General features: G+C 40.5%; 1 protein-coding gene and 1 pseudogene across 4 annotated transcripts in view; one reads left to right on the top strand and one right to left on the bottom strand.

Moving 5' to 3' along the window:
- The first annotated feature begins 1,620 nt into the window (after nt 1-1,620).
- On the top strand, nt 1,621-3,260 carry LOC145794960 (protein DETOXIFICATION 53-like; annotated as a pseudogene). Its single transcript, XR_014334979.1, has 2 exons — nt 1,621-1,755; nt 1,872-3,260. The product of XR_014334979.1 is annotated as a protein DETOXIFICATION 53-like (transcript).
- Nucleotides 3,261-3,374: 114 nt separating this feature from the next.
- The window catches only part of LOC145794965 (UDP-xylose transporter 3-like), a 60,251-nt gene continuing 47,746 nt past the window's right edge, over nt 3,375-15,879 (bottom strand). For 2 of the 3 annotated variants that reach the window (XM_082877480.1, XM_082877486.1), the window contains 3 exons: nt 4,284-4,445; nt 3,926-4,198; nt 3,375-3,798 (listed from right to left, as the gene is read on the bottom strand). In XM_082877480.1, the coding sequence (XP_082733606.1) occupies nt 3,751-3,798; nt 3,926-4,198; nt 4,284-4,445 (483 nt within the window). In that variant the 3' untranslated portion in view covers nt 3,375-3,750. Of the gene's footprint in view, nt 4,199-4,283; nt 4,446-15,879 lie in introns of all 3 variants that reach the window. The other variant, XM_082877479.1, reaches the window with a different exon arrangement.

A 15,879-nucleotide genomic window follows, 5' to 3' on the forward strand; every position in this document is an offset into this window, starting at 1 on the left:
CTCAGCTGTCCCTTTTCACTTGTTTTCAAAACAAAGTTTTTAAATACTAGTGTATTAAAAACAGTAAACTGTAAATATTACCAAACGGTACCTAAACATTACCAAACATGCCCCATGAATCCTTTTCTACCTAGAATGCATGAATTCATTCGAACAACAAGGACTTCCCTAACAGGCACACACTTCTCCCCAAATCATACTGGACAACAATATATATGTGACCACCAGATCAGCCTTCCCTGTCTTGAAGCAGAGAAACGGGTCACTTATTGAAAGGGCTGCAATTTCAGCTATTTCTATTGTGTCTCAAATAAAGAACTTTTTGAATGTGTTGCTCTAAATGACGAGAGAACAATCAAAAATGCCTTGGCAGTAGTCTTCCCTCACAGAAATCCAACCATCCTTTTCGAAGCTAGTCCCCCCACACACACATGGGCTAAGCCATGTGGAGTTGATGTAGCGTTGAGGAAACAAATAATAAACTTGAGGGCTCTAAATAGAATAACAGGCACATTTAGAATCTGATATCAACAGTGTAATAAAGAAAAGTTTAATTGGAAAGCACAGCCAAATCTTTAAAAAAAACCATGGTCAAAGTACTTGGGCAAACATAACTATCAGTCTTCGTCATCTCTTCAAGACCAGATTTAGGTGCAAGATGACCCATGAATTCACATGAGACTGCTTATTTCGTACTATGGTGTTGAAAAAATCAATAGTTAGGTGCACTAAAACAGTAAATCCTAGAGCCCTTTGCTTGGATTATCACAGCTGTTTGCAACATCCACAATAAAGCTCTAGTGATAAAAAAAATTAGTTTTCCCAATCAACGGCTTTGGTAAGCTAATCAAACTAGTCGACTGCCCCTATTTGGAGTGGAATTTTATTCTCCTTTCACATATTAAGATTTTACTACACCATCTGAGGACACTTCAGCCTTAAATAGTAGAAAAAAAATGTTTGCTTCCACTAACCTGGGTTTTAGTTGGTTTACTGCAACATAAAATAGTTAGGCAATAAGACTAAAGAAGAAAAACGGTGGATTGTGGATGAGTTTTTGAGGAAAACATATTCAAGACAGAGCATGCTATGTTTTCCAGCTTTAAGCCAAAATATTCTTTTTCAGTTGTGCAAGAAAAGAACACATATTTGGTATCTGTAACTCGACCCCTACATGTCTCCATATTATTACCTGTATAGAGTAACCAATAAACAACATGGTAGAACTTCTTTCCTGAATTGGTAATCGTAATTTTAACTGATATTTGATTGCATTTGGAGTATGATATAGATGGAAAGAGTGTAAATGCATGCCTATATAAAGAAAGAAAATCGAGGGGAACTCGTGCAAATTTTGCAACAAAAATCCAAATCACTTAATTGTGATCGAGTTGGTATACAATATACACACGGCACTGTGTCACGTTTCATATGCATTTGTTCTTTCCTCATAAGTAATTGACAGCATTTAATGATACACGTTTTCTGCCTCGTCAGTAGTTTGACTTTCTTTTTTGTTTTTGGTTAATTGTTGGTATGTGGAACGTGATTTTAACCTCCCATCTCATAGATATATATAACCATTGAGGGCTCAATTTGAGGCTTAGCAGAGTACATGTTCAAATTGGCAACAGATAAGAAGGTAGGAATGCAGATAAAATTCTTAAGCCTAATCCCCAAACTGTGAAAAGAGGGTTCCTCATACCAGTGAGCCTAATATCTTCTTGTGTGTTCAACATGTTTCTCAGCATCATGGTAAAGCAATTTTCCAAGTGTTCAACAAGCAATTAAAATTTTTAGCTTTACTTTGCACGTGCTTCCATGCATTAATTTTTCTATCATCTAATACCTGATGAATGAATTCAATGCAGGTGGGAGAGGAATTATCATCACTTCGGAAAATATCATGCCCCATAGTTATAACAAGCCTGCTTTTTTACTCCAAGTCCGTCATCTCTATGTTCTTCTTGGGACAACTTGGGGATAATGAGTTAGCTGCGGGGTCTCTCTCAATTGCATTTGCAAACATCACTGGTTACTCTGTCGTCAAAGGGCTAGCCAGCGATGGAACCAATATGCTGTCAAGCTTATGGAGCAAAGAAGTGGGCAATTCTTGGTCAAACCTATAGGACTCTCTGTATCCTCTTACTCATTGCCATTCCAATCTCTCTATTATGGTTAAACATGGAGCCCGTCCTTCTATGGTTAGGACAGGATCAAAGCATCACATCAGTGGCTAGGGTCTATATTACCTATTCCATTCCTGAATTGTTTGCCCAAGGACATCTCCAGCGCCTGAGGACTTTCTTAAGGACCCAAAATATAAATAGACCACTAACCATATCTGCAACATGTGCCATGATCCTCCACCTCCCAATCAACTACTTTTTTTCCGTATACTTGAACTTAGGGGTCAAGGCTGTTGCTCTAGCCTCAGCTTTGAACTCATTAAACATAAATTTAGGCTTGATAGTTTACCTAATCCTATCAAAAACAGCGCTAAAACCATGGGATGGGGCAGTAACTAACACATTCTCTGAAGGTTGGTGGACCTTGCTTGCATTTGCAGGTCCGAGTGTATTATCTGTATGCCTGGAATGGTGTTGGTATGAGATAGTCATGTTACTGTGTGGATTACTTAGCAACCCAGAGGCAAGTGTGGTCGCAATGGATTTCCTCATCCAAACAACAAGTTTGCTTTATGCATTTGCTTCTTCCTTGAGTTCAGGCTTGTCAACACTCGTTGGACATCAGTTGGGGCCTGATCAGCCTGGACGGGTTCAAAAAACAACCTTCATTAGACTTATCATTGCAGTGGTTTGGGGATTTTTGGCTTTGCTTTCACTGTTGCAGTGAAAGATTTGTGGGGAAGATTGTATACAGATGACCCATGTATTCTTGCTTTGACGTCAATTGCTCTTCCTATACTAGGGTTTTGTGAGTTAGGGAACTCTCCCCAGACAGCTGCATGTGGGATCTTAATAGGGTCAGCTCGGCCCAAGATGGGCTGCTACATAAATTTTGGGTCCTTTTATCTTATTGGTTTGCCAGTTGCAGCTCTATTGGGCTTCAAATTCAAGATGGGTTTTGTAGGGCTGTGGTTTGGTCTTGCTGCAGCTCAAGCTTCATGTTTGTGCATGATGGTGTACACTCTTGTTCACACTGACTGGAAGCACCAAGCTACAAGGGCCAAGGAACTGACTCAGGCCACAGAAGGTCAGAAGAACGATTTGGAAGCCAATTTCCTAAATTGACATCTGAATATATTGATGTCAATAGAATAATAATCTTCTACTATGAGTCAAATAGTCTCTGACAAAATGTGAATCTCTTATTACTAAAGAAACCCCCTGTAATCATGAGATCAGCTATGAAGCTAAATATTTATTCTATCAGAATCCAGTAACAATATCAATAATACATATTTCTTGCAAGTCATAACATGTATATTGGCACATCAAGCTCACAAAAAAACTATGAGAAACAGATGAGGATGAGAGGGGTGTTTGTTGGAACTTACATGAATGATTTGATAACAAGGAAACTTTAATCTTTATTCCAGACCTATGTTGCTGTGTGATTTGATGGGCGCATTCAGACAACCTCTCTCACCAACTTTCTTCGTTGTTGTAACATGTTTGCCTAGTCTTGGGTATATGAATCACCTTAGTTCAAAGAAGCCCTCATGCATGCCAATCCTTATTTGATTTCCATGCAAAGGCCTTTGTGGCAACAACGTCCTTTAATACTTCAGACTTTCCGCGCACTCATTAGAGGAACCGATTCACCTTCCTTTGCCTGGATCAGAAAAAGCAGAGGATTTGCAAGCATGTTGCTATGACGTAACAGATATAATGATAATACGTTTGGGAAGTGATGAATGTAATACAGAAAGAAAGAAATCACTAACAAAATTGTGTAGTACCTGGGATGTTTGTGGCAATACTTCTGTAGCCTTTTGCTGACTCTCAAGAGTGCAATAGAATGAATATAAAACCATCCCAACTAGTGCGATAACAATCCCAAAAATGTTTCTCCAGCTAAAAGGATCATGAAGTAAGACATAACCAAATGCCAATACGAGACATGTTTTAAGGTGTCCCAGTACCTGATACGTGACAGGGGATGTCTTTCCAATTACAAGGAATGTACTAAAATTAACTGAAACAGAGATCAGGCAGGATAGAACAATAAAAACCTGCAATAGGAGTAACGAGTTAGGATCAGAAAACATTTGAAGGAAGAAAACACAAATATTGCTTCAGAAATCTTATAATTCTCACCAACACTTGTGGCGTATGTTTGAAAGCAAATACATTTTGGTTAGTTAGAAGCCTATCCAGAAATGGACCAGCAAAAAACAAGGTCCTTGCTTGATATGGACAAGATTGATACAGGAGTTGGGTTGATGAAACCTTAATCTTCTTCTGGATTGTATTGGGCATCTGAAAGGAACTAGTTAAGATTTCAAACAAGACTAAAGTACGACTTCCAAACAAAAAGAAACATGTAGCCTAGGAAAAGCTTGTTCTTGCAATACTTACAAGAATACCATATCTCTTATGATTTTATACATGTAAAGAGAAATACCTTTAATTGTAGCAAGATAACAAAAACAAGCAATGAGTAAACAGCATGCCTGTTGGTGTCCTACACAGAATCTTCAAAACAATATGAGCTACAACTACATGCTCAACCAATTGACTGAAGTGCACAAATGAAGATACCCCAACATGACAGTATCTGCCAAAAACTTATCCAAAAAAAAAAAAAGAAAAGAAAAGAAAGAAGACTGTGTCTGACAAAACACGAGTCTAGCCTCCATGTTATTAGTCTTCTAACCTTAAGAACATATCACCATGTAGACAATCATGAGCTTTCCTGTGTAATTTGTTTAATCCTTCCTGATCAATACAGGACCCTGTAAGATTTCTGAATAGCTTTCTGTATCTCATATATTCAATGTGTATCAATTACAATCAGACCTTAGAATATATATATATATAGCCCTAACTCCTAAACCAAAAAGGAAATACAAATACAACACGACCATGACTCTAATAGGACTCTAATACAATCATGCCTCTAATAGGACTCTAAGTTAATTTGTAAGACTCACAATATATTTCACAATATATTCTCACACCCCCGCTCAAACTTAAGGTGTTTTAGCAGAAAACACGGAGAGTTTGCTAAGAAGAAACTGAAACCGAGCAGTGGTGTGAGTCTTAATGAAGAAGTCCGCAAGTTGCAAAGCTAAAGGGATGAAAGGAAGCGAGATAGAGGCAGACTGCAGATGTTGGCGAACAAAGTGACAATCAATCTCAATGTGTTTTGTCCGCTCATGGAAGACAGTATTGTGGGCAATTTGAACAGCACTACGGTTGTCACAATAGAGAGAGGTTGGAGAAGATTGAAAGACACCCAAATCAGACAAAAGACAACGAAGCCAAACAATCTCAGCAGTGGCATGAGCCATAGCACGATACTCAGCTTCGGCAGTAGAGCGGGCAACGACTGATTGTTTCTTACTTTTCCAAGAGATCAAGGAATCAACAAGAAACATATAGAAACTAGACGTAGACTTGCGATTAGTAACATCACCAGCCCAATCAGAGTCAGCATAGGCCACCAAGTCCAAAGACGAAATAGAGGACAATAGTAAGCCTTGAAATATGGCACCCTGAGATAGCGAAGAATGCGAACCAAAGCAGCCCAATGGGTAGAGCGAGGAGCAGAAACGAACTGACTAACCAAATGAACAGGATAAGCAAGATTAGGGCGAGTGACAGTCAGATAAACTAAACAACCCACAAACTCGCGATATAAAGTAAGATCATCCAGAAGGACACCATCAGTAGAATTAAGCTTCATATTAAGCTCAATAGGTGTATCAGAAACCTTAGTATCGGTAAGACCAGCACGGTGGATGACTTCATTAGCATACTTAGCCTGAGACAGAAAATAGCCCTTTGGAGAAGTAGCAACCTCAATACCAAGAAAATACCATAATGGACCCAGATCTTTCATTTCGAAGGTGCGGAAGAGATGCTGCTTGACCTCAGAGATAGCAGAAGAGTTAGAGCCAGTTATGATCATATCCTCCACAGAGTAAGAGAGCAACAAAACCAGCCGATGTATGTCTCAGAAATAAAGCAAAGTCGGAAGCAGAAGAATGAAACCCAAGCTCGGTAACAGCAGTCTGAAAGCGATTATACCAAGCACGAGGAGACTGCTTCAGACCACACATAGCACGCCGAAGACGACAAACTTGGCCAGAGGAATGAGGAAGACCAGGAGGAGGACGCATGTAAACCTCCTTAGTGAGATGGCCATTAAGAAAAGCATTCTTAACATCCATCCGATAAAGAGGCCAAAAACGAATAACAGCGACAGAGATCAAAGTACGGACAGTAGTCATCTTGGCAACAAGAGCAAATGTTTCCTCATAATCAATACCATACTCCTGAGAAAAACCTTTGGCAACCAGACGAGCTTTGTAGCGCTCAAGAGACCCATCAGAATGAGTCTTGACTTTGTAGACCCATTTATAACCAACCAAGTTCTTACCAGCAGGCAAAGGAACCAGCTCCCAAATACTAGTTTTCTGTAGAGCAGACAACTCATCTTCCATAGCGTGAACCACTTAGAAAATATGAGGAAGAAGAACTCCGAAAATATGAGGAAGAAGGAATATATTTCTGTTATATTCAAAACTTCTTATCTTACAAGACCAAATGACATTCCTTATATAGGAGATATTACAAACATCATTATAACCTATTATATGCCACTTACATATTATATATTACCACTATCTACCACTATCATATTATATACATGTCACTATCTGCTACCAACACCACTATCATATTATATACATGCCACTATCTTATTATATACATTAACACAAATTTCCAGCACTCCCCCTCAAGCTGGTTTGAAGATATCGTCCATAGCCAGCTTGCTAGTCAGCTTATCAAATTACTTCTTGTGTAGTCCCTTCGTTAGCACATCAGCTAATTGTTCACCTGTTGGAAGGTAGGTCATACAGATTATGCCAGCATTGATTTTCTCCTTGATGAAATGTTTATCCACCTCTATATGTTTTGTGCGATCATGTAGAACTGGATTATGAGCTATAGATATAGCTGCTTTGTTGTCACAATAGACCTTCATAGGTGTCGGGTGAGAAAACTTTAATTCTTCAAGAATTCTTTTAATCCACATTACTTCACAGATTCCATGGGCAACAGCTCTGAACTCTGCTTCTGCACTACTTCTAGCTACCACATTCTGTTTTTTACTCCGCCATGTAACTAGGTTCCCACCTACAAAGGAGCAGTATCCGGATGTTGATCTCCTGTCTGTAACACTTCCTGCCCAGTCTGCATCTGTGTATACTTCAACTTGAAGATGTCCATGTTTCTTGAACAGTAAGCCTCTCCCTGGAGTTCCTTTCAAATATCTTAAGATCTTATAAACGGCCTCAAAGTGCTCTGCCCCTGGTGAGTGCATGAACTGACTTACTATGCGACTGCAAAGGCAATATCAGGCCGCGTATGAGACAAGTAAATCAATTTCCCTACAAGTCGCTGATATTGTTCCCTCTCTTTGACTTCTTCAGCCTTAGCAGCTTGTAACTTCAAGTTAGGCTCGATCGGAGTCTCCACCATCTTACAACCAAGCATACCTGTTTCTCCAAGGAGATCAAGAACATATTTTCTTTGATTAACGAATATACCTTCCTTGGATCTTGCAAATTCCATTCCGAGGAAATACTTGAGGGCTCCCAGATCCTTAATGTGAAATTCTTTTGCGAGTTTCTCTTTGAGGGCTGCTAACTCTGCTTCATCATTACCAGTTAAAATGATGTCATCAACATAAACAATCAAAATTGCAATTTTACTGTCTTTTGAATGTTTATAAAATATTGTGTGATCTGCTTGACTCTGCGAGAAGTCACAACTGATAACTGCCTTCCCAAAGCGTTCAAACCACGCTCTTGGTGATTGTTTGAGTCCGTATAATGACTTGTTCAATCTGAATACTCTGTCGCTTCCAAGTCTCTGCTCAAATCCCGACGGTAGGCTCATGAACACCTCCTCTTCAAGATCACCATTGAGAAATGCATTTTTAATGTCAAGTTGATGTAGAGGCCAATCTGAATTTACTGCAAGAGATAACAGTACTCTGATGGAATTTATTTTAGCAACAGGAGCAAACGTCTCCTGATAGTCGATCCCATAAGTTTGAGTGAAGCCTTTAGCCACCAGTCTCGCCTTGTATCTCTCAACGCTTCCATCTGCGTTACATTTTATCGTAAACACCCATTTACACCCAACTGTTTTCTTGTCTTTGGGTAGATCAACTATCTCCCAAGTACCACTTCTCCTTAAAGCATTCATCTCCTCCATGACTGCTAATTTCCAATTCGGATCATCCAATGCTTCCTGTATATTCCTTGGAACAAACAAGTGTGAAATCCTAGATGTGAAAGCTCTATGGTTTTTAGACAGTCTTTGATAGGAGAGGTAATTTGCAATAGGATGTTTAATGCAATTTCGGACACCTTTCCTAATTGCTATAGGAACATCAAGGTCGGAAATAGAAGGAATAGGATTACCTAAAATTTCGATGCCAGAACTCGGGTGGACATTCGGGTCATTAGGATGGACATTCGGGTCATTATTCCTCAGATGAAATCGCTTCCTAGTATAAACCTGAAGCTCAGAATTTAGATCATTTTGTAGTATTTCTCCCCCTAAACAAGAATCTTCTTGACTAGGCACCATAGAACTTGATTCTCCTAAGTGATCATTATCAGACAGATGTGGTTTTTGTGTAGGATAAATGACATTGGGGAGCGGGATAGAAATATCCCAAAAATGGTCTTCTACTCCACTTGTCTCCCCCTGAAGAGAAATGTTGGGGAAATAGGATTTTGTTTCCACAAATGACACATCCATACTCACATGAAATTTCTTGGTTTGAGGATCGAAACACTTATACCCCTTTTTGTTTGAGGAATAACCCAAAAAAACACATTTTATAGCACGGGGGTCAAGTTTTGAACGAAATTGACTGGGAACATGAACATAGGCGGTACATCCAAAAACTTTGGCGGGTAAATCAGAAAACAACCTCGTGTCAGGAAAAAAAGTTTTGAGACAATCAAAAGGTGTTTTGTATGTTAACACCTTTGTAGGCATCCTGTTTATCAAATAAGAGGCTGTTAAAATTGCTTCACCCCATAAATATTTAGGAACATGCATGTAAAACATTATAGCACGTGCTACTTCAAGTAAATGTTTATTTTTTCATTCTGCAATGCCAATTTGTTAAGGGGTATCCCGACATGTAGATTGATGAAAAATCCCCTTTTTTTCCAAAAACTCACCCAACTGCTCATTGAAATATTCTGTTCTATTATCAGAATGTAAAATACCAATTTTGGTTTGAAATTGGTTTTCAATCATATTGTAAAAATTTGTGAATAAATTTTTCACGTCAGATTTTTATTCATCAAATATGTAAAAATTTATGTATTATTGATTGATGTTTATTGATTTTTATTACAATGATTCATGATTCCTATATATAGAAGAGGGTGAGTGTGTAGTAGGTAAGGAGTAGGTGAAGTGGAGGTGGTAGTGGTGTAGTGGGTTAGGTTTAGTGGAGTAGGTGAGGTGGTAGTGGTGTAGTGGGTTAGGTTTAGTGGAGTAGGTTTAAGTGGGTGAAGTAGGTGATAGGTTTTAACAGCCCCCCGCAAACTCAAGGGGGATAGGAACTAACCAACTTGAGTTTGGAGAGAGTTACAAAACAAGAAAATATATAAAAATAAAAGAGGATAGGTGACACTGTATGGTCGTGTCAGACCATTGGTGAAGACACTGGATGGTGGTGTCATAACGTTGTAGAGGACACGGTATGGGGGTGTCATAACGTTGTAGAGGACACTGTATGGGGGTGTCATAACGTTGTAGAGGACACTGTATGGTGGTGTCAGACCGATGTAGAAGACAGTTTATGGGGTCATGTCGGACCGTTGTAGCAGACAATGTTGTGACAGTTGTTGTGACAGTTTACAGAGTCTTGCTGGACCCTTGGAGAAACTAACCGGAATCAATGTCGGGACAGTTTACAGAGTCTTGTCGGACCCATAAAGGAGCTAACCGGAATCAATGTCGGGACAGTTTACAGAGTCTTGTCGGACCCATAAAGGAGCTAACCGGAATTAATGTCGGGACAGTTTACAGAGTCTTGTCGGACCCTTGTAGAAACTAACCGGAATCAATGTCGGGACAGTTTACAGAGTCTTGTCGGACCCTTAAAAAGTCGCACCCTCAAAAGGTGTGCCCAATCTTTCAAAAGGCGTGCCATCAAAAGGCGTGCCCAATCCATAAAAAGACGTGCCATCAAAATGCGTGCCCAATCCATAAAAAGACGTGCCATCAAAAGGCGAGCCCAAGTCATAAAAAGATGTGCCGGACATGATGGCGAGGCACGTGAGTGCCTTGGCTGGCGCGCCCGTTTGTCGTCTGGCGTCAAGTGGCGCGCGATACGCGTGGCTGCCCCGTCTATTTAACCAAGGTTGATGCTGAGGCTGAGGCAGACAAAAAACTTCTGAAAATCCTCTGAAAAAAAACTCTTCCTTTACTGAGAGAGAAACTCTGTAATACTCTGTAACCAACCCGTCTCTGAAACACTCAGCAACATGGCCTCTTCTTCCCGTCCAGCTACCCAGAACATGACCTCCTCTTCCCGTGGTCTGCTCACGCTCTTTCCAGAATTGAACGAGTCCACAAGAGAAATAACTGGTGCGGTGGCCAGTGAACCTCAACCAAACACCTCTGGTTTTGCTCCGTTGAACTTTCCGATGCGGTCGGTGGAGCAAAAAATGGCGGTGCAAACTGATATTGAGGCCAATCAGTATACTCTGAAGTCATGTGTGGAAACCATGACTGCGGTCACAAACCTGTCGCACTGGCTGCAGAGCAGGACAAATGAGGTGCAACAGTTAAACTCCCAGCTGGCTCTGCTCCAACGCATGTATAAGGATGCGCGAGCAGAGATAAGTGTGCTAAAGACAGAAAACAAGGAGCTGAAGCGGAAGGCCACCGTGATGTTCCGATTTGGAGGTCCACCATATGCTGTAGTGGAGGAGCAGGGAGAAGGCAACTTGCTTGGTGGTCTAGGAAGCACGGAGGCAACACCGGCAAGGACCACCCAGGACGGAGGCAAGAAGAAAAGACCGGCGGCTGAGTAGAGAAGAAAAATCCCACTGTGGGTGTGGTAGTTTTGTTTTTGTTTGTGTGGGTTTTTTTTTTTTTTTTGATGTAAAAGTGTGATCGGGGTTGATCCCCTGATATGAATAAAATGACAAGGTTGTGGAATGTTGTTGGTGTTATTTTGTGGTGTTGTTTTGTTTAATAAGAAAAATAAAATAAAAGAAAATAATGGATAAAGAAAATAGAGAAAAATATTTGTGGATGGGTGATAAGAAAGAACAGCAGTGTGATTTTTTTTTTTTTTTTTTTGGTGGAATATAAAATAAATAATAATAAGAGAATGGAAAACGGGTGATGCTTACTAACAAGGGATAGGGAAAATATATTATAATAAAATATATATATATATATATATATTAAAATAAAAGAAAAGGGTGAAAGAACGTGGATGAAATAAATTAAGAGAAATGAGAGATATGGTTAAAGTGGGTTTGAAAGTGGGAAAAGATGAGAGAGAGGGAGATAGAGTGGGTGCATGATGATGATGTTGGGTCCATGGAGAGAGAGAGAGAGGGATGTCCAAGAAGCTTGTGCTTTTGACAGTTACACATTACCCAAGCTGTATGTGAAGATGCATGTGACTGTCTTACACTTCTGCAGGCTTGGTATTCTTTGTGGGGCACTTGCAACACGTGACATTGAAAATTGTATTCGAAAATGATGACATCTCCAACATGAAACGTCTTGGAAGCAGCCTAGGCCTTATAATCAATATTCCCAATGATGGTTCAACCAGCGGAGTCCCCAACCTTGTACACTGCTGCCATTGAAACCTTCAAGCCAGCAAACATGGCTACCAACAACAGAGCCACAGCTCTACACCCCACACCCAAATCCATGGCTAAGAGAGAGAGAGCAAATCGGGAAAAAAAAAAAAACAGCAGTGACGAGCAGAAGCAGCGCCAGAAACGCCAACGACGACGACGAGTAAGAGTACAACCACGGATATGTGAGAGGCGAGGTGAACGGCGATAGAGGCTAGACGATGATGCGGGTGCCGCTGCCGACATAGCGGAGGAGGGGTGTAAGAAAATGTTGAAGAAGTCAAGGTATGTGTAGAAAATAAGCGGAATAGGTTGAGGTCCGGCGGGCGGCCAAGGCGAGGTTGCCGCCCGCCGGTGAAGCGAGAAATACTAAGGTTTTAACCTTGCTCTGATACCATGTAAAAATTTATGTATTATTGATTGATGTTTATTGATTTTTATTACAATGATTCATGATTCCTATATATAGAAGAGGGTGAGTGTGTAGTAGGTAAGGAGTAGGTGAAGTGGAGGTGGTAGTGGTGTAGTGGGTTAGGTTTAGTGGAGTAGGTGAGGTGGTAGTGGTGTAGTGGGTTAGGTTTAGTGGAATAGGTTTAAGTGGGTGAAGTAGGTGATAGGTTTTAACAAAATAAATCCAACATAAGCGGGTATGGTCATCAATAAATGTAACAAACCATCTTTTACCAGAAAGAGTTGTGATTTTAGAAGGGCCCCAAACATCACTATGAATCAAATAAAAAGGTTTGGAAGCCTGGTAAGGTTTTGGCAAATAAGTAGAGCGATGAAATTTTGCAAAAATGCAACTTTCACAATAAAAAGGAGAACAATCAATCCGTTTAAATAATTCTGGAAATAAATGTTTCAGATAAAGAAAACTAGGATGTCCTAGCCTATAGTGCCATAGCATTATTTTTTCTCAAACAGAGATTGAACGAGTACTATTAAAGCTCTGAGCTTTTTTATTACTAACAGGTACTTCATCAAAGTAGTAAAGACCTTCAAGCATCCTAGCACGCCCAATCATCATCCCCGAGTTTTGGTCCTGAAATTCACAATGGGATTCAAAAAATGTAACACGACAATTAGAATCCTTAAATAGTTTACTGACAGACAAAAAGTTACAGGCTAAGTTGGGGACGTGAAGAACAGCATTGAGATTAATTTTCTCAGTTAGTTTAATAAATCCTTTTCCTGCAATAGGTGAAAAACTACCATCGGCTATTCTGATTTTGTTATGACCAGAACAAGGGAAATAGGTACTAAATAAATGGGAAAAACTAGTCATGTGATCGGAGGCACCGGAATCTATGATCCATGGAGAGAAGTTTAGGCAAGAGAAGGCTTTAGGATTTCTACCTGTTTGTGCCAACAAAACACTAGGAGTACCGGATGAGGAGTTGGATTTTATCAGCTTTAAGAGTTGATCAATCTGCTCTTTGTTGAAGGGACCTGAATCGGCTTCATTAGCGGTAGGAAAGCCACGATTCTTCTCTCCTTGTTTGCTGCTTTTCCAGTTGACAGGTTTGCCATGGATCCTCCAACACGTTTCGCGTGTATGGCGAGGCTTGTTGCAAAAATCACACCAGACCCGTGGCTTATCATCAAACCTGCGCTGGTAATTTGCAGCCTTGTTGGCCGCAGCATCGCTAATTAAAGCAGAAATTTCAATTGATTCACCAGTACCTTTTTTCTTAAGCATGACGCTCCTTCGGCTCTCTTCCCTTCTGACTTCGGCAAATACTTCGCCAATGGATGGGAGAGGAGGTCTGCCAATAATTCTTCCTCGCACTTCATCGAACTCAATGTTGAGGCCGGCAAGAAACTTGTAAATACGGCTGTCTTCCACAGTTTTCTTGTGGTGGTTGCAATCGTCAACCGATTTCCATTCGTATGTGTTGAAGATGTCAAGATCCTGCTACAACCTTTTCAACGAATTGAAATATTTGGTGACGGAATCATCTCCTTGACGAATCTCTCCCAACTTCAAAGTTAATTCGAAAACTTGAGATTGATTTCCTAGGTCAGAATACATCTGACTAACATTATCCTACAATTCTTGTGCAGTAGTATAGCACATGTAATTAGAGCTTATATCCTCCTCCATGGAATTGACCAACCATGTCATAACCATGGAGTTTTCAGCGTCCCAACTGTCGAACAGCGGATCATTAACAGCAGGAGCCTTCTTGTCACCAGTGATGTAACCGATCTTTCCTTGCCCACGGATATACATCCGGACAGATTGTGACCAGCGGAGAAAATTATCACCATTTAGGCGGATGGTGGTGATTTGGACAGAGTGAGAGTTGGACGTTTTCACCGGAATGGCAGCGGCAGGGGTTGAAGTGGTTTCGGACGTGACTTCCGACATGGCTATGACGGTTTTAGGGCTGCTGTGTTTTTTGTTGCTCTGATACCAACTTAGAAAATATGAGGAAGAAGAACTCCGAAAATATGAGGAAGAAGGAATATATTTCTGTTATATTCAAAACTTCTTATCTTACAAGACCAAATGACATTCCTTATATAGGAGATATTACAAACATCATTATAACCCATTATATGCCACTTACATATTATATATTACCACTATCTACCACTATCATATTATATACATGCCACTATCTGCCACCAACACCACTATCATATTCTTTACATGCTACTATCTGCCACCAATACCACTATCATATTATATACATGCCACTATCTTATTATATACATTAACACAAATTTCCAGCAGAACCCAATGAGGGTCCTGACATGCCTCTTTGTAAGACTGAGGTTCTGAAAAAGAGTGAATAGCAGACAAAAAAATACGATAGGAAGCAGAAAAACATGTATTAGACCAACCTAACCTGTTTGGAGGATGACACGCTCGAGTAGGATATTGGTGTGCAGCAGGATCAGAGTCGGCAGCAGCAGGAGGATTAGCAGTAGGAGCAGAGACAATTGGTGGAGGAGGAGCCTTGCGACGAGAATAAACTAACAACGGACAAGGAGAACAAACTAAAGGAGGAGAAGCAGCCAGAGGTGAAGCAGGAGGAGAAGATGAAACAAGCTCAGGAGGAACTGTAGAGATGTACTCATCAGACGGTACCTCAGAAGAAAATGGGTCAATGTGAACCAAATCCTCTTTAGAAATTGGAGCAATGACAGGAGGAAGCTGAAAGTAAGGCAGACGCTCGAGAAAAGAAACATAACGGGAGACATAAAGACGACGGGAAACAGGGTCGTAACACCGATAGCCTTTTTGAGTAGGACTATAACCCAAAAAGACACAGAGGACAGACCGAACACTAAGTTTGGTTCTATCTTTGTGGGGAAGAAGGACAAAACAGGCAGACCCAAACACACGAAGGAGGGAGTAGTTAAGAAGTTGGGAGAACAAAGCCTCATAAGGAGACCGACCAGAAAGAATGGGAGTAGGCATATGATTGAGAAGAAAAGCAATAGTAAGAACTGCCTCCCCCCAGAATGGAGCCGGAACTGAGGCAGAGAGAAGAGACCTAACTGTCTCAAGGAGATGACGATGTTTACACTCAACGCGACCATTTTGGGCAAGTGTATCTATACAGGAAGTTTGGTGAATGGTACCCAAATTGGTCAAATACTCACAGAACTCAGTTTTAAAATATTCTCCACTCAAGTCAGACCGTAACACTTTAATGGTAGACCCAAACTGTGCAGTAATCATAGACTGAAAGGTACGGTATATCTGATAGAAATCGAAATTATGAGTCATAAGATAAACCCAAGTGTAACGGGTGCAGTCATCAACAAATGACACATAGTATGCAGAACCCCCTTTGGTGAGAACAGGAGAA

Source organism: Camellia sinensis, chromosome 1 (assembly GCF_055761805.1).
Source record: "Camellia sinensis isolate YWXY chromosome 1, ASM5576180v1, whole genome shotgun sequence".
NCBI lineage: Eukaryota > Viridiplantae > Streptophyta > Magnoliopsida > Ericales > Theaceae > Camellia > Camellia sinensis.